General features: G+C 36.9%; 1 protein-coding gene across 8 annotated transcripts in view; it reads right to left on the bottom strand.

Annotated features, from left to right (window-relative positions):
* The window catches only part of WWP1 (WW domain containing E3 ubiquitin protein ligase 1), a 139123-nt gene that overhangs the window by 111128 nt on the left and 339 nt on the right, over positions 1 to 27656 (bottom strand). For 5 of the 8 annotated variants that reach the window (XM_053208283.1, XM_053208277.1, XM_027064286.2 and 2 more), the window contains one exon: positions 4648 to 4743. The exons of 1 other annotated variant lie outside the window; for it this stretch is intronic. In XM_053208283.1, the coding sequence (XP_053064258.1) occupies positions 4648 to 4723 (76 nt within the window). In that variant the 5' untranslated portion in view covers positions 4724 to 4743. Of the gene's footprint in view, positions 1 to 3018; positions 3122 to 4647; positions 4750 to 6475; positions 7432 to 27656 lie in introns of those variants that run through there. 2 more of the 8 variants (XM_053208276.1, XM_053208281.1) reach the window with 2 other exon arrangements.

A 27656-nucleotide genomic window follows, 5' to 3' on the forward strand; every position in this document is an offset into this window, starting at 1 on the left:
ATTAGCTGCTGAAGGTAATGCTGTCCCCTCCATTAAAAGAGGAAGCTTGGTGAAGTGCTAATCCTTGTGCTGATTTCAGAGCTCAAACAGAGCAGCAATCTCCTACAAGGCATGGGGGGAAAGTAGCTCCAGCTCTATCATCTCAGGAAGGATGAACCTGGGAAGATGAAAATAAACTAGATGGGGTGAGTGTCCAAAAAGGTAGAAGTGGGAACTCCAGCATGGCCCAAGATAGGAAGGTAACAAAGACAAATGGAAGGAGTCTGAAAGGAAACATGCTAAAAGGATCAAAATTCCAACTCTGCACCTGAGCCAAAGACCTGAAGAATCCAGCCTATAAGTGCAGTACTGAAAATATGCCGCTCTCTCTGATGAATAAGATTAAAATGAGGGGAAAGGATTATTCAGAATAGACCTCTACTTCCTGTGCTTTTTCCTACTCTTACTGCCCTGAAACATTCTTAAGCAAATCAAGTATTTATCCAGACAAGACAAAATAAAATTCACCATCTCTTGGCAAGGGAAAAAAAAGCCTCAAAGGATTTTTAGAACTACAATATGAAACTGACATATTGGCATTGTCATGGGTGATTTCAACACACTCCAATTTTTCATAGGTCAAAAATAAAAATAAAAACAAAATGAATAAGCAGAACTTAAACAGAATCATATACCAAACAATTAGAAAATAAACATTCTTGGGGCACCTGGGTGGCTCAGTTAGGCATCCAACTCGATTTTGGCTCAGGTCATGATCTCAAGGTGGCAAGATCAAGCCCCGCCCAGGTTTCATATTGGGCGCAGAGCCTGCTTAAGGTTCTCTCTCCCTCTCTCTCCCCCTCCGCACTCACTCTTGAAAAAGAAAGAAAGAAAGAAAGAAAGAAAGAAAGAAAGAAAGAAAGAAGAAATATTTCTCAAGCATATATGAGGCATACAGAAAACTAATACATATACTGGAAGATAATGAAAATCTCACCGAATTTCAAAGAATATATATCAATCGTATTGTTCCCAGGCTTTGATCATATACAATTAAGTTAAAAAATCAATAACGGAAGAAAAATTTTAAAAAACACAAATAGAGAAAAAAAACTTCTAAATATTTCATAGGTTAGAAGAAGTCATGCTGAAAAATTAAAAAAAAAAACAACAAGAACTGGAAGATAACAAACATACTATATAAAAATTTGTGGGATACAAGAAAAGTCAACTTAGAGACAAATCTATAGCCTTAAAAACTTATACTAGGGAAAGAAAAATGGTTGAAAATTAATAATAGGTCAATCTGTTAAGTTAGAAAGAAATTAACAGCAAAAAACCCCAAAAAAGTATGGAATAATAAAGAACAGAAAGTGATGAAATAGAAAAAAGGTGACAGAAAGAATCAACAGAGTCCGAGTTCTCAGGAAACACTAAAACAGGGGCACCTGGGTGGCTCAGTCAGTTGCGTGTCTGACCCCGCCTCAGGTCATAATCTTGCAGTTCGTGATTTCGAGCCCTGTGTCTGGCTCTGTGCTGACAGCTCAGAGCCTGGAGCCTGCCTCAGATTTTGTGTCTCCCTCTTTCTCTGCCCCTCCCCTGTTTGTGCTCTGTCTCTCTTTGTCTCTCTCAAAAATAAATAAACATTAAAAAATTATTTTAATAAAAGAACACTAAAACAAACAAACACCTGCCAAGACTGATAGAAGGTAAATAAAACAAGATAAACAAGATAAAATAAATGAAATGAAATGGGAGCCCCAAAATAGACCAAGGTATGTAAGGACATCCTCATGTAACAGACATAACAATGCAGATCCGTGGAAAAGAGGGACTACTAAATAATACTGAAATTACCTATATGGAAAAATTAAATTGGTTCCTCACTTTACATCATACACAAAATCAATTCAAGATGGACTAGTGATGTACATACGAAAGGAAAACTTTAAAATTTTTAGAAGAAATTAGAGCAGAAAACTGTTTTGTGCCCTCCCAGAACAGAAGGATTTCTTAAACTTACTAACCAAAAAAGCAAAGTGTAAATATTTTTACTATGTAGAAACCAAGAACTTCTGTTTATCATAAAATATTATAAACAAACTAAAAGACAATCTATAAATTGTAAGATATTTATAAAACATAAAGCTGATTAAAGATTAGTATTTAAACTATATGAGAACTTCTATAAAAAATTAAGATAAAACAACACAAGTAGTCAAATGGGCAAAAAGCCTGAACAGGAATTTTATAGAATAAGGAAACTTGTAAGGTCAATTTGTACATGAAAAGATGCAGAATCTTATTATTCATCAGAGAAACTCAAGACCACACGAAATGTTATTTTTAAACTCACTAGAATGAGAAAAACTAGAAATGTTGACAGTACCAAATAATGGCAAAAAAAAAAAAAAGTAAAGCAATGGTGGCTCTTATACACTGCTGCTAGGTGTTTCATTTTTTTTTTTCTAATGTTTGTTTATTTTTGAGAGAGAGAAAGAGCGTGAGCATGACAGGGGTAGAGAGAGAAGGAGACACAGAATCCAAAGCAGGCTCCACCACAGAGCCTGATGTGGGGCTCAAATTTACGAGCCATGCGATCATGACCTGAGCAGAAGTAAAGGCTTAACCAACTGAGCCACTCAAGTACCCCACTGTGACTAGGTGTTTAAATTGGTAAAATCCTGCTGGTAGGTGTTAAAATTGGTACAATCACTGGAAAACAATTTGGCATTATCATATAAAGTTGAACATTTGCATATCCTTCAATGAACAATTCTAGATATATAATACGAAAATTTTTTACCTGTGTGCCAAGTGTAAACATACTTCAAAATAACAACAAAAAAACCTGATACTCAAATGTCCACTGGTAGAAAAATGGTTAAGTTAATTAGGCTAACTCAAATAATGGAACATTATACAGCAATGAGAATGAATGAACTACAGTTGCAGGCAACAACATTGAATGGGTCTTAGAAACGTAATAGTGAATGAAAAAAAAATACAAATGGAGTTCTGAGCCTCACTCAGTCCCACCTTTAAGATTTAACACTCTCCACTGAGGTCATCTTCCTCTTACTCAGTCCCACGTCTAAGATTTAACATTCTAAACTGAGGTCATCAAGAAATACTTTCAACTCTTAAACACAAAGAAAAAAGAAATGAATTCTTTTGGCAGCTATCATGACTTCATCTTTTGCTATGCAATTCCTTTGAAAATGCCACACTTCCATGATTGAAAAAGAAATCCAAAAACATGGTGGCATTGTGGATTCTGAGTCTCAAATGCTTATACAATCAACAAACTGAATGAAGCCCATTAAAGAACTGCTAAGGTCCAAAGGCAATCAAATGACAAACTGTCACTCTTCCAAGAAGTACGCTATGAATCTAATGGAAACATTTCTGCACAAACTAAAGAAACTAATATGTGAGAATACTTCTGCTATATTTCTGTCCTCTGGATAAGGCACTTCATTTTGTATATGGTGAGGCAATAAGCACAGCCCAAAAGTAAGTCTCCATGATTATTTAATTATAAATATGAATGTGCACACTGAAATTTTTCTATGTATTCTTTTATGATACTTGAATATTTTCTCTGGAACGTATAAAGATTTGTAAATTAGGTTTTCCTCTATACTAAAATGCCTTTTGTGCAAGGTTTACAAAGGCTATGAAAAGAACATTTATTATACTCAAAACAAAAAAAAAATACATTTGTGGTAATGCAACTAAGGAAAAGAAGAGATAAAAAAATTGGAATAAAAAAAAAATTCAGAACAGCAGTTACTTCAGGGATCGGAGAAAGACAGGACCATGCAGTTAGACGTGCTCACAGGTAGCTCTTTAACTGTGTAGGTACTGACCTACTTCTTAAGTGGTTGGTTCCCAAATGTTTGTTTTTATTATTAACTTCCATATATTACATATAATCTGGCATGTTAAAATTACAGAACTTCTAAAAATTTAAAGAATGCATGGAAGGCAAGAAAGCAGGTAAAGTGTAGATCACTAATCGATCAAGTATGATGTCTATAGCCTGCGAGGGAAAAAAAGGGAAAGGCATAGCTGTCACAGATGATGTGATTAGTCTTCCAAGAAAAAGACACTTCTTCCTCTGAACAATGGATGAGGGATCTAAGGAAAGGTGAAGATGTTAATTCATTTGGAAGCAGATTAAAAGAAAATTGAGGGACTTTATTAGTCAATTAGATAGAAAGGTAACTGCAGAGCAAAAAAGATAAACAGGCATAGGGTTTGTTATTTTGAGTACATGCTTCTGGTAATCAGTAACTGCAAAACATGACAGAAATGGTTCAAAAATGGTACCATTTTGCCTTAAAAGGAACACAGCAAATAAAATGATCAATTTCAACATACAATTAGTTCCCACACTTAACAACATAAAGTTGTGTGACACTTAAAATACAATGCACTGCTATATATATTCTTTAATCCGGTATTACAATAACGTTGTATCAGTAGGGGGGGTACTAGTCTCATCTTACGGATGAGGAAATTGTGCCTCAAAAGTGTTAAAAGTCTACAATCATATTTTGTTATGACAATACAGGTCTAGATCAGTATAAGTAACTGTCAATATGTGGAGTTAAGAGTGTTAAAATATAGTCTTACTCAAAAAAGAAGTTGCTAATCACTTACTATGTACCAGGAGCTGTGCTAGACACTGGGGATATAAAGATGAGTAAGACAGGATTCCTTCTTTCAAGGAGCTCATAGTCTAGTGAGGAGACAAACCTGTAAACAAATAAATACCTTTCAGTGTTACAGTTACTAAAATAGATGCAAAATGTAAAGTAGAACATCTGGGGCACACAAGAAAAAGTGGATAATCCAAACTATTAGAATCAGGAGACAGTTCACAGAGAAGGTATCTTTGAATGAACTGTGTCTTCCTTTGAATGAACTGTTTCTTGAAGTATAATTCTCCAAGAGAAAATTACAGAAATTATGGTGCATTCAGAGAACTATTAGAATGGCTGGAGAATGGAAGGTAGGGATAGTGTCAAGTGATAAGGTTAACAGGCAAACTGAGTAATCTAAACTGCACAGGATCCTATGGAATAGTTTACATGGTATTCAAAATATACCAAGCGTAGTAGTTTAAAGTTTATCATAAAGGTAACTGATAAGACACCAAAGGGTTTCAACAACAAGAATCACATTTGAGGGGAATAACTCTGGCAGCAGCAGGGTTAGATCTAAAATATTGAGTTTATCTGAATCAGAGCACTGGGAGTGGTGGTGGGCGGGGTGGGAGGAGGGGGGGGACTCAGGCTATATATAAGATCTTTAACCAGATGGTTATGGGATAGCTGAGGGTTACAAAGGATTCTGAACTACCAAAACTTCCCATTTCACTATCTGGGTGGATGAGGGTGCCATAACCAGGATAAGGATAAAAAGAACAAATTGTGGGAGACAATGCAGTACAAAGCTTAAGAGCCAATTCCACAGTCATACTATTTTGATTTCATTTCCAATTCTACCACTTAACATCTGTGTGGCCAGTTGTGGCAAAAGGCAAAAACAAAACTTTGAGTTTGTTAACAAATTTTTGAGCAAACTGGTTATTCATCCAAATGAATTTAGGTTACAACTTATACCCAGAGGATATGGCCAATTATATGGAAGCTGATTATGTCCAGCTCAATCCTTTAAAAATGCCACGGAATTGTAGAAGAGTTCATTATTATTCGACTGCAAAGAAAAGAAGAGTCCAGAATGTAGGTAACGAACTATGCTTCCAGTCCTCCAAGGTTATTGGTCTATCAAATCCTCACTTAGAAGATATATCTCAATTGCCTGCTTACTTCAAGATGTCATCCTTAAGTCAGAAGCAACTGACTTAGAAAGCAACTTTTAAGAAAAAAGAACAACAAATCTGATCCATTTTGCATGCTACACACAGCATCAAGGCTTGGAAAAGCCAGAAAACTGTCACATATCTATCTACCTGAATCAATTAATAAACGCGCTTACGTACTACCTAGTCTGCAAAGTGGGCATGGCAAGAACACAAAAACTGTAGAAGACAAAGTTCCAGTGAATACTTAGCCTAGTTTTGAAGACAATATTAACACATAGTAAACACTTCAGTAACAAGATAGGATGGTACATAATCAGATGCCAGAGATGTTTCATCTAATGAATGTGGAACTTGGAAGGTTAGAAAGCCTGTATTCAGGCAAAGCTATTATATCAACCGCACAAAATCTAAAACTCACTGGAAGTGGCAAAGATATAGATAAAAAAACAGCTTCCCTGCCCCTAAAATATCCAAGATTTAGCAACTCTAAAGCAGAAATAAGTATTTCATAAAAGCGTAAGCTACAAAATAGAAGATTTAATTTTAAATAATACAAGAATGTTACTTCTACATAAGGATCATTCATAAAAAGATATTATTGGTCATTTCAATGAATTTATAAAATGGGAGAGAGTAAATAAGAAGGTGACTCATACTGACTTTCCAGGACCATCCAGTGTTTAGTTCTGCTCCCTGGGAAACCTCTTGCTTTGGGACACACTGGGGTGGGTATTTGGTAACCTTAGTAAACAGTATAATGGTTCTGTGTAGGCAGCTTTTTTGATGTACCTCAAAGAGATTGTTCTTACAGAATCCTGTTACAATAAAGCACAATCCCATTAAATTTTATATTTCTGTATGGCCTAAATAATTAGAAAGGAAAAATCAACTTTACAGGGACAACTCATCAGTGGGCTTCAATGCCACTGGGACTACATGTTGGGCAAAGGGTAGAGGAAGGAGCAAGAAGCTTTCTTGATACCCAGTGCCTTTTAGCCCTCAGAATTGTTTAGTTTCACTAAACTCCAAATAACTGCCCCTGTGGTCTCGTAAGGATCCAAAGGCATTTAAAGGCATTTCCAAGTTCCTATTCAGGCCCACAGTTCTTCCCCATACTACACCATCATCCCCACTCCTGTCTCAACATCTATGCCAACAACACCTTGGCCTTGTATCCCACAAGTCGATCTCATTCCACTGACCAGCAGGGCTGACCCCATAGCTGTACCACTGCATGCTCCCTCTACAATCTGTCCACTTAACAATCTGCCTCCAGTCCCTCCAGCTCCCCTTCTTCCCACCAGTGCCTAGTGGCAATATTATGATAGGGAAAAGACGGGATAAAATAGGCAGAGAGGGAAAGATGAGGACCTGACATCCCTGGGTGGGGAAAAACACATTTTTTGGAACAATGCTGGGAATGTCGGACTACAGCAAACCCCCTCAGGCGTAAGGTCCTTCTTAAGAATATAACAGACACCACCTACTCCCCCTCAGGTTTTCCTCAGAAATTTGACAAAAGACCTGACTAAAAATAAGTGGACCATAAAACCTATGACCAACAAGGAACGGTATGGCCATAGACCACCCCTCATACAATGCAATCGAGCCAATCAGGAATAGACAACCTAACACCTAGAGTTATCCAGCCAATAAAGGTAAAACCCGAGAAGGAACAAAGGGGAAGGAAGGGGGGGCGGGGGGGGGGGGACACGGGGAGGCAACTAGAACCTTAGAGAGCTTTCCTTCTGATCTTACACTCTAATAAAATTTTGCCTGCTTCTCATTTTGTGTCCACCTCTTCATTCATCAAAGCAGTGAGACAATGAACTCGGCTATTGAGGTAAAAAAAAAAATCCTCCAATAGTATCATCACTATGTTTTCATAGCACTTCACAGTTTCAAACTTTCACATACACAGAGGGGCGGGGGGGGGGGGGGGTTGCGGAGAAAATCCAAAGCAGGCTCCATGCTGTCAGCACAGAGGCCAATATAGGGCTCAAACTTATGAACCATGAGATCATGACCTGAGCCAAAAGCAGGAGTCCACACAAAGAGACAAAGAATCGCTTAACTAATTGAGCCACCCAGTTGCCCCATGAAAGCTAGCTGATTTCTTAAAAAGTTTACTTGTCCACACAGACCTATCTATGTATCACTCACTAATCCTCTTTAATGCAAAACAACACACTCCTGATAATTTACAAGTGCCACTGAGTAAAAAAGAATTAACACTTTTAAACTGTGTCATTCCAGTGACTTTAAAAACACTTGGCGGTATCTGCCAAAGGACAAATAAAGATGGGCATCTACATGTACTTTTTAATTTCTGACTATAGTTTGGGGTTTATTTTAATCTAAAAGTGACTCTCTAATCACAGGCTCTAATAAACTCATCTTTCCTCCACCCTTCTGTACTTTCAATTTCAAAGTTCCTTTCAGTGCACTGTATTATGGAACTTTACAGGAGCACAAGAAGTTTTTTGTTGTTTTTTTTAATGAGAAAAATGTATTTATGTTCAAAATGTCAAAATTCCTCAATGAGTATCTCCAGCTCATTATTTGATATCTCTACTCAATTTCAGATTTTCAACCAGAGGAGGCAAATACATTAATTTTCCCCAAACTTTTTGGTTCTGTTTTCATTTTTCCTCCCATTTTTACCTCTACTTTTCCACCAACACAAATCTAGTCCTCTTTTCTTGGCTTTATTCCCCCTAGATATATCTCACATCTCCCCTTGCATAAATTCATTCTCTCCCTATTATCTCATTTTCTTGTGTACAGTGAATTTATATTCAACTGTACCTTTTAAGTGTTATTTCTCTCAATTACACAGAAAATCTGCTTTACAATAAACTTCTCAAAATGCTCTCATTAATATTTTCTGCTGCCACTTCAAGCTAATAAACAAAAACAAAATAAAAATCTTACATTGAAATGTACTATACACATAATTTTAATTTTCTAAGCACTAAACCTTGATCTATCTGTAGATTCTCTTATCGCCAAATTTAACCATTTCCAAACTATGTGAATTCCTTGCTCTCAAAATTACTCTGTGACCCATCTAAAGTCATGGTTATATAGTTAATACAAACTTCTTTCCCTTCTTCAGATCAACAAACATTCATAGTTAACAATGTGAATGTTATGAGGTAGTCAGAAGCCTTGCTGAATTTAACCTATGTCTCCTCATATTATCATGGCACACACCCTTACTAACAGCTGCCCATTAATTTCCTGCAATTTACTTCCTCATTGCTCTTCACATAAAATTCACTCTATTTACAGAAATTCAGGTCCAATAGCTAGTTAAACTATTTGACTCAATTGTCTTTCTCATTCTAATTAAGTTCCTTCTGGATTCTGGTTAATTCAAATTCCATCCTTGCCTTCAAATCAGCCTTGTATATCACAGGTAGCAAGCCTCCAGTCAAAGCACAACCATGATCACAGTAACTTAATCTGAGAAATAATTACAAGATAGTTACCTATCCAAGGCAAAACTAACCACCCATCCTTTCAAACAAAATGTGTTTCATATAAAGTTCCAGCCAGCAAAATGTACAGGGTCTTCTTGTCTATATGGAATGCAAATTCCTTCCAAAAAAGGTAATAAATAATTAAAAAGAGAATTTAAACAGTAAACTAGAGGTTAAATTAGCAGTAGCTATGACACACCACAGCAAAGCCCAGTTCAGAGGATCAAATATCAAAGATATTTCTATCCTGAGCTGATAAAAGTACCATTTTGCTCTTTTCAAAGTCACAGGTTAACAAATTTTTTAAAAAGTACCTTTACTACAAACTTAATATAAAACTCTAAATAACTAGTAATGTTTGAAGTTACAAGAAACACAAATCCAGTCCTGTCAACAACTAAACTGTCACTTATAGAAGGCTTTCAGTGTGCCTGGTGGTCCAATTATTTCTAATAAGGTGAAGAAGGGGTACATAGGGGGAGACTGAAAATAAGAAACTATCATTTACCAAAGTCTAGTTTGAATTTGGATTTGAATTTCTACTCCCACATTTACTAAGAGGCAGTGAAACAGTGGTTAAGAGTGTAAATTCTGCAACCAGACTGCCTAGATTCAAATCTTAGCTCCACTTGACTACTATGTTCAACTTTTGGCAAGCTCCTTTACCTCATAATGCCTCAGTTTTTACGTCTATAAAATGAAGAAGGTAATAATACCTACCTTGAGTTAACGAGTTAACATTGACAAAGCACTAAGAAAAATACCCAGCACACAATAAATGCTTAATAAATAAACTGACAAGACCTTGGACAAGTAATTTAACCTAAGTAGCAAATCGCCTAGGTGAGATCCATGTAAGTATTTTGTGAATTACAAAGTGCTGTATAAATGCCAAATTATTAAAAATATAACATGAGAGGGAGGACTGGGTGGCTCAGTCAGTTAAACGTCCAACTCTTGGTTTTGGCTCAGGTCATGATCTCAACAGTTCATGAGCTGGAGCAGCCCCACATCAGACTCTGTGCTGACAGTACGGAGCCTGCTTGGGATTCTCTCCCTCCTCATCTCTCTCTGCCCCTCTCCCACTCGCTCTGTCTCTCAAAAATAAACTTTAAAAAAGCAATATTAAATATGAGAAACAGTAAAAAAAAAAAAAGACATTTACAGAAAAATATATATAGTCCTACTATATTTACTGCAATTTATCAGTTAATTTTTCTGAACACTGAGATTACCCTTTTCAAACTTAATACTATAGCCTTTTGAGACCCTTACCCCACCTACTTTAAATAACTTCTGACAGAGATTCTTATAAAATTATACTACATGCAATCCTGTCCAAGTTCTGTCTTTAAAAATGAAGTATACCCTCCTACTTTCCAAAGTGATTAAGTGCTTAACACCACTTTCACTTCCTAGGATAGGGCTTCCCCCCACTTCTCATTCATAACCAACTCTCCTTTAGCATGAGCATGGGGCTCATGTTTTATTAAAACAAACAAAAAGCAAACCAGATGAAACAAGTGCAATAAGAAGAAAAAAAAAAAAGAATGGCAATAAAAAAGGAGGGGAAAAAAACCCCTGTCTTCTCAAAAGAATAGCCACCCTTCCTTCTCACCTCCTACTCACTTCTCTACCCTTGCTATTTGGTTGCTGCCTCAGCAGTCTACTGAAATATCTCCCCTCATCTTCCATGTCCAAACTGTGGCTACCTCTACCTATTCCTTCCAGGACCTCTCTGTATCATCAGATAATGGTTCATTCAATAAACACTGACTGGGCCTCCATGTTCTCCCCACAAAATCCTGACCTAAGCCTCTCATTTAATATTTCCAGCATAAGAAAAGCAACTTACCATGGGGCAAAAAGGAGCTATCTATCAATAAATGTTAGGCATTTCTTTTAACAATTTTTGTGAATTAAGTCATTCAGCATATATATATACATACACACACACACACACACACACACACACACACACACACACACCCCAGATGTGTCTTCAGGTAATGTGTTAAACAGTAGTGTGTTAAATCATCTAAGATAAGCTCTTTGCCCTCAATGAGTTTATAATTTAGCAGTGGAAACAGACACAGAAATCAGCAGCTTTAAGCTCATTGCAGCGTATTACAGAAGTACAAAAGAGGAGCACCTAAATTAGATTTGGTGAGAAGAGGTGTCAGGAAAAGCTTCTAAGAGATGGTTAACAGTAAGATAGGTAAAAAGAGAAAACTGTATACTGCACAATATGAATGTCAGCAGGCACTTAGCAAGAATAATTTTAACAGAGTGGTAGGACCAGAAGCTAATGGCTTAAGAAACCATTGTTTAGATGTTTGTGAAGGAAAAGACATATACAGGCTTAAAAGGGTGTATTCATAGGTTTGTTTTTGAAGATGGAAGAGACTTGAATATATTTTCAGACAGGAAGAAGCTGAAGTCATAGAAGAAATGATGAGTACTAGACAAGATCTCTGAGAAGGCAGGGCTAGTTGAGATTTAACACAGAGGTATAGACATAGCTCACACTGAGGATAGACAGAGAAAAGAACAGGTGAGAAGGCCAACCCATTTCCTCAATGAAGTAGGCACTTCTTGAGACACTGGGAATACAAGGCATTCTCTGTTTGAAAAGGGATGCAGCGAGGTAAGGAATTTAAGACAAACAGAGCAGAGACTTAGGCCCAGGGGAGCAGTAGCACCAATCCCCACAGACATGTGAATTTTTTTCCAACTCGTTTTTAACAGTTCATGCTTAGAAGCGATGACACTGATTGTTAGAGTCGTTTAGAGTTTAGGTTCCAAAAGAGAAAAGGGCATATACTCTAGCTACTATCAAACTACTTCTGGTTATTCAAATGTATCATGTATATACATACTCTTGCCACCTTTATGTATTAAAATTCAGCTAGAGAAAACAAGATAATTGGTAGTCTCAAGAAAAGCTCTTTACCCAAACCTCACTAATGACAAATATTTTTCTTTTCTAAAAATTTTTAATGCTAATTTATTTTTGAGAGAGAGAGAGAGAACACAAGTAGGGGAGGGGCAGAGAGAGGGAGGGACAGAATCAGAAGCAGGCTCCAGGCTCTGAGCCTGGCTTGGGGCTCGAACTCACGAACCGTGAGATCATGACCTTAGCTGAAATCAGATGCTCAATCGCCTGAGCCACCCAGGTACCCCTAATGACAAATATTTCTAATTCACTACCAGTCTCCCGTACCCTGGCTGCATGTCAGAATCATCTGGGGGACTGACTATGCACACTGGGGGCTCAAGGTAATTCTCACGGAAACATTTGGGTACTCTCAAACCCTCATCTACTTAATTTCTAACCATTCTTCATGATTTGGTTCAAGTGTCATACCTCCAATTTTGGACTAGTTAGCTGCTTTGTGTTTCATAGCACTGGAACCATGTTTATTTCTTTATCTCCCCTATTACACAGTAAATTTTTTTGTTACAACTTATCTTTATAATTCCAGCCTGTGGCCTAGTGCTCAGCCCTTACCGAACACTCAATAAATTCATGTTAAATAAAAATTCACAATTAATAAAACATTAACCCTGTAGAATCGGCTAGTGTGGGTAGGTTAAAAAAAAAAAGTACTCATATAGCACAGAACTAAAACTTTAAAATATTATAAAGAAAATCCTGTAAGATCCTATAAACCTCTATATCCTCTCCCATCTTTGCCCTGGTAATCCATGTCTGCCTTACCAATGTGATTTCACTGCCACAGTCCACAATAACAGCTCAATACAAAAATACCCAATACAAAAGTAAAACATGTTAACTAAAATGCTCATTTGATTTATTAAATACTCCAACATCCAAAAGTATATACATTTTAATGAAAGTTCATTAAACTTGAAAACTTCAAGCCCTAACTATTCAAAGTAATTCACAAGTTATATGCTAATCCCCAAATTACACATCGATTGGACTCTAAAAGTCTGGGAGAAAGATAGCTGCTTAGAACACAGCACAAATCTTCCCACAGAAATATTATAAATGGTGGTAAGATACCAAAACCAAGCCACAAAAGCCTACTGGACCCATAACAGCTGAACCACTTGCACTGTATAAGGAAACCTATTGTTCCACACAGATGTTTCTGAGCTTCCACAAATACTTATTTGTGTGTATACTCATTGTTCCTGCAAAAATCAAAGCAAAATTCCAAAATAAATTTCTGACATAGAGAAAAAGTACCGAGAGCATTTTGCATGGTGCCTGACACACAGTAAATGCTCAAAAAGTTATAGCTATTTTTATCCAGAACTCTTGATTTCTACCTTGTGTGTTTCTCGAAATAGCTTTATTTTTCTCACTGCATCTGCGACTGTAAATTCCAAGAGTACAGGACAAATTCTCACCATCTTACCTACTCTGCCTACCACAAAGCCTGGCACACAGAGTGCTTAACACTTATTTGCCAATTAAAGATAATCAGTATCAACCAAATCTCAAAAACAATTAAATAAACCCAGACTTAAAACCAAATGGTCTCATTTAGTTTTTAGGTGCTCTTTTAAATGAAACACCATACTTCTCAAATTGACTTTTTCCCTTTTAAAATTATCATCAAAATGAAAGAAAAAGTGTAAAAGTTCCCATAGAAAATATTCCTTCAAGAGTCACTAGCTCAGAAAACACTGCTCTAGATAACAGTCTCACTAAATGGCACAGTGAGACAGGACATCTAAATTTCTCTGGGCCCTGGAAATCCTATTAAAAGAGCACAGGACATTCTGAGATTTTCTAGCTCACAATTGCTTGTAAAACACTGCATATTTCATGAGAACATAAGAGTAGCAATCATCCATAATCTTCCCACGAACCCAACCCACAACTGTTTTCAAAGTATTATTTTCCTCCAATACACTTTTTTTTTTTACGAAGTTGCAATCCTAGTGTACAAGTCATTTTGTTTTCTACTCCCCACCCCCATTTACAGTAAGAACTGCCTATTACAAACTTGACTGAGCTGTGACAAACAGCAGAGAAAGCTAACTTATGCTTACAGTTGTAAAAACATAACTTTAGCAACAATTTTCTTGAAGGCCACAAGATGGTGATATTGCTCCATAAAATGCATCTTTAAAAATATATATAATTGAATACATTATACAAACTTCCCCAAAAATGAAATTAACAGTTTATTCTGCTGGAAGCAAGGGATATCAAAAATGCTTGTACTTCATTTACTAGAAAACATTAGTGAGGACAAAAACATGAAATTTAGCAGAAATTATTCTAATTAAGCCAAGCAATGATGGCCCTTAAAAACAAAACAAAAACACAGGATTTTGGCACTGTTATGCTATCTTTTATCACACTAACTTTCCTTCTCTCCTTGCTCCATTGCCTTCCTCCTCCTCAGGTCATCATAAAAAAGTGAAACACATTTTTACTTTATTTTTCAGTTATTCTTAATTTAGAGAGATGATTCCTATTTTTGTTTTAAAAGAACTAACACTAATATTTATTTACATCAACAAAGGAAAACTACACCAAAATAATATATAAATAATGAGAATGAGATAACTTCTTTTCTAATTAAAATTTCTCAATTTCTCATAATATACAGTATTGTTTACAATGGCAAAACACCAAAACTTTTCAAGCAAAAAATTTTTGTATTTGATAATTTTTTTCCCCATCTTACTGAATATCAGTAGAAAACAAATTTCCCACTCGTGTGCTGGATTACATTAATTAAGAAAATAAAATTTAAGTAACAAAGAGCATCTTAAAACTTGAGTTCCAAACTTCCATCATCAACTTACAGGAATAAAAAGAGCTGAGTAAATACTTCCTAAGTGTAAGTCTAAGATGATACAGTGTAACTACCTGGGACGATGTGCACTTACAAAGGGTGTCTAAGTGACACAGAAACACAGCCAGTTTTAAACCTGGGATCTGAATCAGGTCTCTGACTTCAAAACCAGTAAGAATAACAGTGACCATTTATTGGACTCCTATTATTTGTCAGTCACATAACAAAACAAACAAACAAAAAAACCAAAAAACTATCTCTAATGTTTTCAATTATCCTTCAGAGTCATTAATTATTCCTACTGACAAATGAAGAAAATTAGGCTTTAAGAATTTATTGCCCAGGGCCATAAGACTAGTGAAAGTCAGGATTTTGAACTCTGATCTCTTGGGCTCAAAATCAATGTTCTTTTTACTACGTTTCACTACAAAAACAGAATATAAAAAACAAAATGCCGGGGCACCTGGGTAGCTCAGCTGGCTAAGCATCCAACTCTTGATTTCGGCACAGGTCATGATCTCACAGTGATCTGCACTGACAGCAAGGCCTGCTTGGGATTCTGTCTCCTTCTCTCGCTGCTCCTCCCCAGCTTGATCCCTGTATCTTTCTCAAAATAAATAAACTAAAGAAAAAAAGAATGTTGGGGTGCCTGGGTGGCTCAATTGGTTAAGCATCCAACTTCGGCTCAAGTCATGATCTCACAGTTTGTGAAATGGAGTCCTGCATCTGGCTCTGTGTTGACAGCTCAGAGCCTGGATAAAGCCTGCTTCAGATTCTGTGTCTCCCTCTCTCTCTGTTCCCCCTCCCCCCACCATCTCCCTCTCTCTCTCTCAAAAATAAAACCTTAAAAAAAAAAAAACGCTGAGCTGAACCCATGCCTTAAACTGAGCATTTTGCTATATCAACCTGACAGTACTATTTTCTTATTTTATCACTTAAAGATGAAGCAACTTCAAGTAGGTGGTTTCTGGGGCTTTTAAGCTAGTCATTAAAAAATGCTTTTCCTAAAAACTGAAAAAGAACAAGTAATCTAAAAAAGATAACGTGTAAAGCGTAAACATGCTAACAATGAAAGAGGTAAACTGTGGAATCACAGTTAATAAATCACTTCCATGTAATCTGGGAAAAACATCCAGGGCAACATAACATTCCTACTTTTGCAAGGATCAAACTTAATGTAATTATATTATGTACAATCTCATATTTCAAAATGACAAAAAGATTTCCAGAAATAATTGGTTGGTTGTTTCAAAGCACTGTATTTTAATAGTATAATACTTGATTTCCAGACTTTTTTCCTTTGAATCCAAAATTTTTTAACGTTTGATATTCTTCAAATATACAGTATCTGCTACATCTCATGAAAGTTTAGAGCTAAAGCTGAGAGGTGATTAACAGACTTACTCAGGAACACAAAGCTTCTTAATGGCAGTCCCAACCCAGGCCTGCTGATGAGGTTAGTGCTCTTCTGCATTGCACTGATAAGATATCATGACCCAAAGTTAAGTTCACACCAAAACGGTTCCTGATTCTTCTTAATACATTAAAGATGCTAATTTACTAGCATTTAAGTAGCCATGGAAATGTGCTAATGCTTCAATTCCAAAGTGCCAATTTCCAGTGTAAGAAGAGCACACTGAGGTAATGTAATATAAAGAACTACGTATAGAGTAGGACACACCTAAGGTCAAACTTCAACTCTATTTGTATATAATTAACCCCTCTGAGTCTCAGTTTTCTCATCTGTAAAATGAGGATACTAACATGGTTTTAAGAAAGAAAAAGGAAGTATTAATTAACATCAACTCTAGGAAACTAGAACTGTTTCTAGAATCTGGAATACAGAGGATGTGCAATGAGTATTTATTTCCTAACCCTATTCCTTCACCACCACCACTCTGGTCATATTCTCAAGATTCTGAGGCAGAGAAACTCCAATACTGTTCTACCATACTTCCACAACAGTAGAGGATAAGAGGATAAGAAAGGCATTTCAGTCACATGGCCATGCTGCAAAATGATACACAGCAAAACCCCCTGAATCTGCAGTAAAGATCAAAATTACATTTAACCACTCAAGAGAAATAATGGTAAATTTTTGTTATAAAGACACAATTTCAGGATTTCTAAAGCTACTCAAGTAACTGACACACAATGTTAATTTACTATTACTCTTCCTAAGAATTTTAAAGCAGGCTGCTAAGTATAAACTTCCATCAGATATTCTCACTCTTAGAGAAAAATATCAGAATCTAAAATACACAGAAACTTTCCAAAATGAGAAAATCAACTAAACAGCTAAAACTTTACTCTTAGAATAATGTAAGTCTTCTCATGTTTAAAATACAGTAGAAATACAGGGACACAGTCCTTTATCCACAAATCTAAAACCCAGAAAACTATAAAATCATAAAGCTACTTCATAACTCTTTTGGTATCAAAAACTAAACTGACTTGGACTCATTTAATAGCAAAATCTGACTGGATGTGTGGTCATCCATTATTTTACCCATACTTAAACACTGCTGAAGAAAGTAGAGGCTACTGCCCTATATTTCACTGGGGTTTTACCTAACATAGTATATGGAGTCCATTACCATTCTAAATTAAATATAAATTCTGAAACCTATCTGTCATCAACAAGGTATTATGAACCCATCCTATTTACTTGTTTCTAAGTGCCAGTTTTAAGTCACACAAGAAAACTATGAATTAGGTATTATTACTACTACTTTACATATGAATACCTAGTTTACATATGATAATATGAGGGCTTAATCCAAGGTTAATTTGACCAAGATCACTTAGCCAATAAGAACCGCAAGTTAAGCATCTGACTCTTCTTGATTTCAGCTCAGGTCCTGGATCCCAGGGTCTATTATGGAATCGAGCCCTTTGTCAGCTCTACACTGGAGGTTCTGTTTCCCTCTCTGTCCCTTCACCACAAGCTCTCTCTCAAAATAAATAAAATAAAATAAAATAAAAAAAAGAGGGGAGGCACCTGGGTGGCTCAGTTGGTTAAGCATAGGACTCAAGATCTCGGTTCAGGTCATAATCTCACAGTTCTTGAGTTCAAGTCCCTCATCGAGCTCTGCGCTGATGGCACAGAGCCTGCTTGGCATTCTGTCTCTCCTTCTCTGCCCTCACCTGCTTGTGCCCTCTCTCAAAATAAATAAACCTAAAAAAAAAAAAAAAAGAATTTGGAAAACTCAAATCTAAGTTTGTCTTACTTTAAGGCCTAACCAATTAAATAGCTAACACTTTAAAGGAAAATTAAATCACACAAAAGTTTAAACAAGTTATAATTGCCAAAACTTTTAACTTAGAACAATGAAATTCTGGAGTATAATGTACATTTTCCATCCTGGGTATTCACATGTAAATATTGACAATATTATTTCACAGCTCATAGGACAAGAAATGAGTTTATTGTTGTTTTTCTCTCCAAAGCACTGGCCACAAAGTCAGTGAAATCAAACACAAAAACAGTATGTTCCTCAAACAAATGCCAACTAATCCTTTCCACTCAAATTTAGAAAGAATCATGGGTCTGGCATGTTTGTTTTTTTTACCACAAAATGCACTAACACAATAAAAATATGGTTAATATAAACATAGGTTAAGTTTTTCCAGGAATAGCCCAAACTTAAAGATCTGCTCTTCCATTATCAGATATGGTCACAGGACTGAGGAAGGTTTAAGTGACATAGACCCAGGCTGTCTCAAACCACTGCCTTAAACAAAAGTTAGAGAAAATAAGCATCAACTTTTTTTTCTTGACGATTTAAAATTAAATCTTTTCTCACAACATTTTTCCCAAGTCAACACCCTTAAGCTAAGCAATGGCTTTCCCCACAAGAGACAGATTATAGATTATGGTCTTCATCCAACCTACTTTCTACCCAAATGACCAAATTCTAAAGTAGGCATACTTCAATCTATTTTGAGTTATTTTCGCTAAATGAAAAGCAATCAGACTATCTGCAAATTACAATATCTAATTTAACTGTTTCCATAGGCATTTTTATAGAAGAAATATCTCTAAGTTTATTTATTTTGAGAGGGAGGGAGGGAGGGAGGGGGAGAGGGGGAGGGAGGGAGGGAGGGAGCGGGAGGGGGAGAGAGAGAGAGAATGCACAAGCAGGTGAGAGGCAGAGAGGAGAGACAGAATGCCAAGCAGGCTCTGCACCATCAGCATAGAGCCCAGTGCAGGACTTGAACTCAAGAACCATGAGATCATGACCTGAGCTGAAATCAAGAGTCAGACTCTTAACTGACTGAGCTACCCAGGCATCCCAAGAAGAAATACCTTTACTCAAAAGAGTATCTTCTTTTGTAGAAGCATGGGGAAGTTTTTTTGAACAAGGAAGCCTAATGGATGCTTCTTGCATGGGTACTTCTCCTGCCTACTACTTACATAATCACCCTGTATCAGGTTTCTATAGTTTGTTTGGATCAAGTCATTGGCAATTATCTTAAGCCTCTTTAAACATCTGAAAGGTTCAGATGATAAGCTCTCTGTTTACATTATACATGTGTTTACTGAACACTGTAGCTTTAAAAACAGTCTCTGAGAACACTAGAACCCCCAAATTACTGATTCAGTCTCTACCAGCAGTTCTCAAACTAATATGTATAAAATCATCTGAGATATTTGTTAATAATGAAGATTCTTGAACTCCACTGTCAAGGACCATACCATAGTTCTCAAAAAGTATTCAGACATCTTGTTTAACAAATACCCCAGATGACTCTGATGAAGGGGCTGCGCACCGATAAACACTGTTCTATACTGTAATTCATCTATTGATGGTATTAACAATTTCTTGCTCCCAAACTGTGCAGCCAAACCATCACCACTGAGAAACTGCCAGCCATGTTGAGTCAGTGTCCTTCTCAGATTCATTCTTAACCTTTTAGCAACTTATTTTTTTAAGTTAAAAGGTAAGATCAGACATACTGTTCTGCTCATGCCAAAACTAATCCTCAACTATCTGTGAGTTGAAATGAGTGCTTCACAGAAAAATGGATTGTTTGAATTTTGCTTATTAGTAATTGTGAAGAGCAATAAAAATGACTTAAGAGCTGCTTATGTCTCAGGGACCAGCCTTCAGCTTTACAAACATTATCTCAATTAATCCTTACAAAAATCCAGTAACAGAAATATTCACTACATTTTACAGAAGAAACTGAAGCAACAATGCTATTAAAAAGCATTGACAGAAGTCAGTTACACCTGACTTTAAAGCTACAGTTCTTAACACACATGCCAAAATGCCTTTAATTCTTAAACTTTAGAAGTACCACGATCTAGTTTATTACTTTGGTAAAGTATGTCCTACTTTATACAGAGCAAGTTCATTTAACTAATTCTCCTTCCCACACTAAGCACAAAAAATAGTACAACTTGGCAAGCTGGGGTTAACATATGACTGGAGTATCCTACTTCAAGTCAGGACTCAACAGTTTGCTTCCACCCACCCTATGTAATCATAATTATGGGTATACTAAACAGCTATCAAAAGAACTTTTTTCATTAGTTAAATAAAAAAGCTATCACACCTACAATTTTGTTAATGCTAGTACATTTCTGAACTACCCTGAAGAGTCATAGAGAAACACCTTAAGGTAATTCTATCTGTTCCCTTCTTTGTGCTCTACCCTTTCCTATTTATATAAATTGTTTCTCAGTACATTCAATTACCAAACTCCTCCCCACAACAGCCAACATAATATTTTCAGAAATTTGCAGAGATTTATTTACACTAGGATGCAGGAGTTCATTTCTCAGTATACATGAAATGCTTCAAATCTATCTAAATTCTTTAAATGAAATACATTGATTCATTATTCCATCCAGAAACTATACTGTAATAATAATGTAACATTCATCTTCTTCATCCCACTGTTAGCCATAACGTTATACAGTAGATAACGTGAACTATAAAAAAAAAGAAAATACCACTGAGACTAAGATAAATTGATAAAGCAATGAAGATAAAGTGAGGAAAAACCCAGCTAAGCAGTCAGAGTCTACTTGTTCCTAGAAAGGATAAAGCATTACTTTCTGTCTTACCATTCCCGAATGAGAGAAAAGCCCCACCCCAGTCTCTATAAGTGTATACTCTCCACTGTAACAACTCCTATCCAAGGAAGAGTGGCTTATCCTAACCTCTCCCCAAGACACTGCAAACAGAAAATAGTATTTGTGAGGCACCAGGTTGCTCAAGGTTTGTCAAGGCCAGAGTGACTCACCAAGGAGCTCTGCTACCGTTAAGCCTCACATCTAATCACAAGGGCTAAGAGGAGGGCTCTCTGCCCACCATAGCCCACTCTGCACAGTGTGCTGACTGGGACATTTGTCTCATCCAATTTGGGAGACTTGGGTAAATCACTGCTTCGGAGCAGCCTGGGCTCTGGGTTCTGCACTTTTTTAGACACCACTGCCCTCAAGTAGAGCAAGTCAATTCTGCCCCATTATGGGTGAAACCCCAGAGTTCCAAAATTTTCTTTTCTACCCAAGGATATTGCCAGCTATTTCCATTTGTATAATAAGCCAAATATGCTATTGTTTTTGCATTTCAGACTCCATTTTCCCACTGACAGGCCTAGTACTGAAAGTACTAGGCAGCCTAAGTCTCAGTTTCATAAACAGTTTTCCAGAAGCCCCATTTTGATACAGCTGTCTGGTACAATCCTGGGATTCACATACTTGTCTCATCTCTTTCCCTTGAATCTGGGCTGGACCCGTGAATTGCTTTAATCAACAGAGGTGGCAGAAATGATGCTATGCTCATCTCAAGCCTATGCCTTAAGAAGGCCTGGTTGCTTCTTCTTTTGCACTTGTTGTGAGTCCTAAGCCACCATGTAAGGCCAGCAAAACTGCTGCAAAGGCCGTGGGGGGGGGGGGGGGGGGTTGACACTATGAGAAACATGAAGAAAAAGAGAGTAAGAGAAAAAAAGAGAGAAGACCAGCTCCCAGCTGAACTGCCAGCTGAATGCAGCCTTTAGAGCAGCCATCAGCAAAACTCAAAATCCTCAAGTAAGTCCAGTGCAGGATAGTAAAACGGTAAGCAAATAAGATGGTTGTTCTGGGGCACCTGGGTGGCTCAGTCCATTGAGCATCCGATTTCAGGTCAGGTCATGATCTCGCGGTTTGTGAGTTCGAGCCCCGCGTCGGGCTCTGTGCTGACAGCTCAGAGTCTAGAGCCTGCTTTGGATTCTGTGTCTCCCTCTCTCTCTGCCCCTCTCCTGCTCATGCTCTCTGTCTCAAAAATAAATAAAACATTAAAAAAAAATTAAAAAAAAAAAGGTGGTTGTTTTAAGTCACTTAGTTTTAGGATTGTCACACAGCAATAAATGACCAAAACGACCAAAATGATGTTTACCTGGTTCCTTGTGTTTTTTATAATTTTTTTTTTTACTGTTTATTTATTTTTGAGAGACAGAGAGAGACAGCATGAGTGGGAGAGGGGCAGAGAGAGAGAGAGAGAGAGAGACCTAGAATATGAAGCAGGCTCCAGGCTCTGAGCTGTCAGCACAGAGCCCGATATGGGGCTCGAACTTATGAGCCGTGAGATCATGACCTGAGCCAAAGTCATACACTCAACTGACTGAGCCACCCAGAAGCCCCTGGTTCCTTGTGTTTTTACCTAATTTTTTCAAAACTCAGAGAAAAGGAGAGAGATGAAATTAATTATAGTCCCAAACATCCACACAACCACATAAGATAAAGTCTCATGCCCTTCTTAATGTTAGTGAGTCTACTAAACTCTGAGTTCCAAGAGTACAGGCTTCATGTTTTTCCTCTCAGCACTGTACCCAAGCACCCAGCACAATACCTGGCATGTAATAGTTACATAATAGGCTGTATTATGAATAAACAATAGGTTTAGGGAATGTCAAGACAAATGTTAGTTTTCCTTCTAACTTAGGAATTATCTGGCATATGGTTTCACATAATATATTCCAAAAGTTGCTTAATCATGTGAATCTGAAGTGTATACAAGAGCTTTAATGGCAAATCTTTTTTTAATGATAAAGCTTTTTATGTAATAGTAAAAATCACGAAACATCATGACACTTTTGGAAATCACGTCTTGATTTATATGCTCCAAAAATACAAATTTTCAGAAACTGGGCTTTTATAAAGGAAGAACAAACTTCATCTGTAAAAACAGCTGAATTAAAATCAAATTTTCAGGGGCGCCTGGGTGGCTCAGCTGGCTAAGCATGTGACTTCAGCTCAGGTCATGGTCTGCAGTTCATGATCTTGTGGTTCATGTGTTCGAGCCCCACATCAGGTTAGCTCAAGCCCTGCTTCAGGTGAGCCCTGCTTCTCTCTCTCTGCCAGTCTTGGGATTTTCTCTCTCTCTGCCCCTAACTCATTTGCGCCCTCTCTCAAAAAAAAAAAAAAAAAAGAAAGAAAGAGAAAAAATCAAATTTTCAGAAAGAAATTAATGTTTATATTTCACCAATGTACTTTTTCAGAAAAAAAAATCAACTTTAGCTCTTTTCTTGACAGGTTAACTATTTTGTGATGAATACTTACAAATTTCAAAATTACCCAACAACAGCCACTGATATGAGGTTACCATTTTAACACAAAGGAAGTAGACAAGTTCACATGTACATAGTACAAAAGTTTAACACAGATTCCAAACAGATAAATTCTAACTCCTCACATATAGCCTTCAGCTAAATTTTCATTGTAGATGAAGAGTTAGTGCAAAAAAAAAAAAAAATTGCTGACCTAGGAACAAAAATATGAGTTTTAGCTCTAGTTCTAATTTTAGCTACCTACAAGCTTGAAAAAATGTTTTAACTTCTTTGAGCATAAATGTATTCATCTAAAAAGCAATAATTATCTCCTGACACATCTACTGCTCAGCTGTCATGAGAATCAAATGATAGTCTATATAGCCATTATGGAAAAATGTCAAATGCTATACAAATGTAAGATATGATACTCTTCTTAATGCCAGCAGAGAAGAAAAATCATCTATGTATGTGCTTTTGCTAGACATTTTTCCTCCATTAAGTATTAGCAACTACTTCCTTCAACACCACTAAAAAGGCCAATTTATTTTTTCCACTACTTGTTATTACATCATATTTTTATAGAAATGGTAAAAAAGACCCCAGTCTTTCTAATAATTATGGAATCAAAGTTTCTAGAGCTATGCAAGACACTAAATAATAACTTGTTCAGGTTCCCTTCCAGGAAGATAATCTTATAAGTGGAGAAAAGTCAATTATTTACTAATCAAATTATGCTTTAACCATACTAGGAAGAGTTAGCAACTTAAAAAAGGAAAAAATGCACTGACTAGGACCCCACACTTCTTTTGTAAAGTTTCTATTTTCACTTGATAAGGCTTCATGAATGAAGTAAAATGAGTATTCTTAAGTAAGGCATACCTGAATACAGAAGATAGAATAAAGATAAAAATTCTTAAGGTTTCTTATTTCATTTACCTTCCCCTATCCACAAACCCAAACTGAGATACAAAGGAAATTAAAAAGTAAATGACTGGTCTGATATTGCTATCTGCTGCTCTCCATACTCCCCATTCATTCTGTCTCACTAGCTCTCCTGAACATGGAAAACAAGAAGGGTACAGACAATTCAATGAAAATCAAAGACCCGAGAATCACAGAAGGTTAAAAACCAGAAGGAACCTCCAGGATCATTTAGTCTTACTGATGAGGTCACTTAAAGGCAGTAACTATATGCAACTAATGCTAAATCATACATCTAACAAGAAAGAAAACCATCAGTGTCAATCAGCTGCTGATTCCACTTTATACTAGCTGAGACACTTAGGGCAAATCATTTAACCCCTTGGGTTAATTTGTCGTTCTATAATAGCAAATAACACAGCATAGTCAAAATTCTTTGTAAGCCATAAACCACAACACAAATGTAAAGAGATATATACATGAGTGTATATGAGGTAAGTCTCTATAGTAAGGGTTATCAGTAAATGAAAGAATTTGAAGATTCAATGGTTTTAAAAGCCGCAGTTAATTCTGAGAGTTGCTCCTAGCCCAACCCACTGACCCACAGGTTCCATGGATAAGCTTCAGGTGAGTTCAGGTTCATGGACTTCTCTAAAATTACATTCACAGGGGCACCTGAGTGGCTCAGTCGGTTAAGCGTCCAACTTCGGCTCAGGTCATGATCTCGCAGTCTGTGGGTTCGAGCCCTGCGTCGGGCTCTGTGCTGACAGCTCGGAGCCTGGAGCCTGTTTCAGATTCTGTGTCTCCCTCTTTCTCTGACCCTCCCCTGTTCATGTTCTCTCTCTCTCTCTCTCTCTGTGTGTGTCTCAAAAATAAATAAATGTTAAAAAAATAAATAAATAATTTAAAATAAATAAATAAAATTACATTCACAAAGCACAGGTGCATATGGAAGTTTTCCAGGCCAGATTTTTTTAGTTTAACCAAGGATTAGTAATTATCAAAAGGTTGAGAACTGCTGTAAAGTAACATACGTTTGTCAAAGATAAAGCTTCCAAAGATGTTGCTCAAAATGGTATTTTCCCAACCTAGATCAGAATCTTAGTTATTTTTACTTTCTTCATTTCTCTCTCATCATCAAATTCTGTCCATTCAACTTCCTTCCTCCTTTCCATTACTATTATGACAGCCATAGTTCATACCCCTATTATTTATGACCACAGCAATCAAGAGGTCTTTCTCCCTCCAGATATCTACCTCAATTCACACTACACATTGCTGCCAAATTCATCCTCTAAAAACAAAAGTTTAATCATTTCATTCGCAACTCAAAAATCATCTGTTAAACCCCCAATGCCTACTAAATCCAAGGTCATTAGCCTTGCATTAAAAGCAATCATAAACTGGTTCAAACTTTTACTTCAATTTTTATCACCCTTTACATTAGCACAAATACTTTATGTTCCATCCAAATAGAATTACTTGCCTCTCCGCAAATATATGAACTCTGTGCTCTTTTCTCTCAGTCCCTTCTCTCTGCTTGGATTACCTTTCTCAGCTTATCAAAAGTCATAATCATCCTTCAAAACAAAGACTTCAGAAGCCTGAAGGCTCTATGAATTAACATCTCTCACCCCACCTTGCTAAATATGATGTGAGCTCTACCCCCTCCCAATCTGAATTCCATATGAAATTTAGCTATGTATTAAAAGACACATGGAGCATTTGTGTATAGTCCTACCTGCCTAACTAGTCTGTGAAGGCAGAAACTGCTATAATTCGCACCTTTACATTCCCCCTAATACCTCACACAGTCATGCAGTAGATGCAAGGAAGTAAAAGAAATTTCATTCCTTCATGGGGTAAACAGCAAAAATTACTACCTCTTTGCAGGCAGAGAACTTACTTGCGACATCCTTTATCACACCAGGCTTCCAAAAAACATAACCTTTTTTAAGTCCTGGTGTTGGATATCTTATAAACAGTTTTGCATTTTACGGAAAGGACTACTTGAAAACATTAATAAGCTACATATCAAGTAACTATTCCACATACTTTACACTTCTCAATTTGAGTAGCTCCCAACACTTGGTCACTAAGGTTTCACTTAAAAAATATATTAACTATTTACGAAAAGTGATCATTTCCAATCACAGCTACGTACCTACTTAATGGCTAAAACAAGTCACAAATAAAGAATGCCTTTGTTTTTTAAAAGGTGCATTTTGCTTGTAGAATACAGAGACTTAGACAGGTAAAGTGGATTTATACATCAGGATGAATTCTTGCAGAAATCCGCAAACATTGCACACCAGGCACTTCAGGTAAAAAACCTGGTAAAAAAAAACTGGTAAAAAACCAAAGGGGGATAAAAGATAACTTTGTACATTATTCTTTTCCACTATTACCAATAGCTTTTTAAAACAGAAACTCAAATCTTCTTGCACATTAGCCTACACAAAAAGATAAGAACTTGCCAAGCAGAAAAAGAAAGCCATATCAAGCCCCTGGAAAATATTTTAACCTGGAAAGTAAAAATGTCAAAATAATAGATACTTGTCTTTGGTAAGGAAGGTTTCATATAATTATGGGAGCATTGGACGCTCAACTCCAAACGATGGAGTAAAGAGAAGACTGATCATTTAAGGGCTGTAAAAGCAATGGGCAAACTACAAAATTAAAAACAAAAAAAAAAATTAAAGATGAAAGACGGTCCAAGTCACAGATAAGGACTACTAAAAACTGCAAGGTCACTGGGATCTACCGGGTCACAAAGGTGGAGGTGGGGGTTGTGTTGGGGGGGGGGGGTACTGCAGAGTCAGTGAAGAACCCGGAGTGATTTAAAAAAAAAAAAAAAAACTAAACAAAACACGTCATTAAAAGACGTTCGAAGCCTGGGAGTCCTTGGTTTGGGACGGCAGAATTGCGGTCAAAGTCAGGGCACGGGCAGTAAGTCCATACACTGGTGTTTTTCGGAGAGGTGTTAAGCAAAGGAAAAGAAGGTAGAACGCTGAGAAGGCTAAGGAAGCTTGAGAAGCGCGGCTGCAGAGTCACGGAAACACTTCGCTCCAGTATCATTAGCTCGGGCCTGTGCCAAGGCCAACTCGGGGC

The sequence above is a fragment of the Acinonyx jubatus genome, chromosome F2, assembly GCF_027475565.1.
Source record: "Acinonyx jubatus isolate Ajub_Pintada_27869175 chromosome F2, VMU_Ajub_asm_v1.0, whole genome shotgun sequence".
In the NCBI taxonomy this organism is placed as follows: Eukaryota; Metazoa; Chordata; class Mammalia; order Carnivora; family Felidae; genus Acinonyx; species Acinonyx jubatus.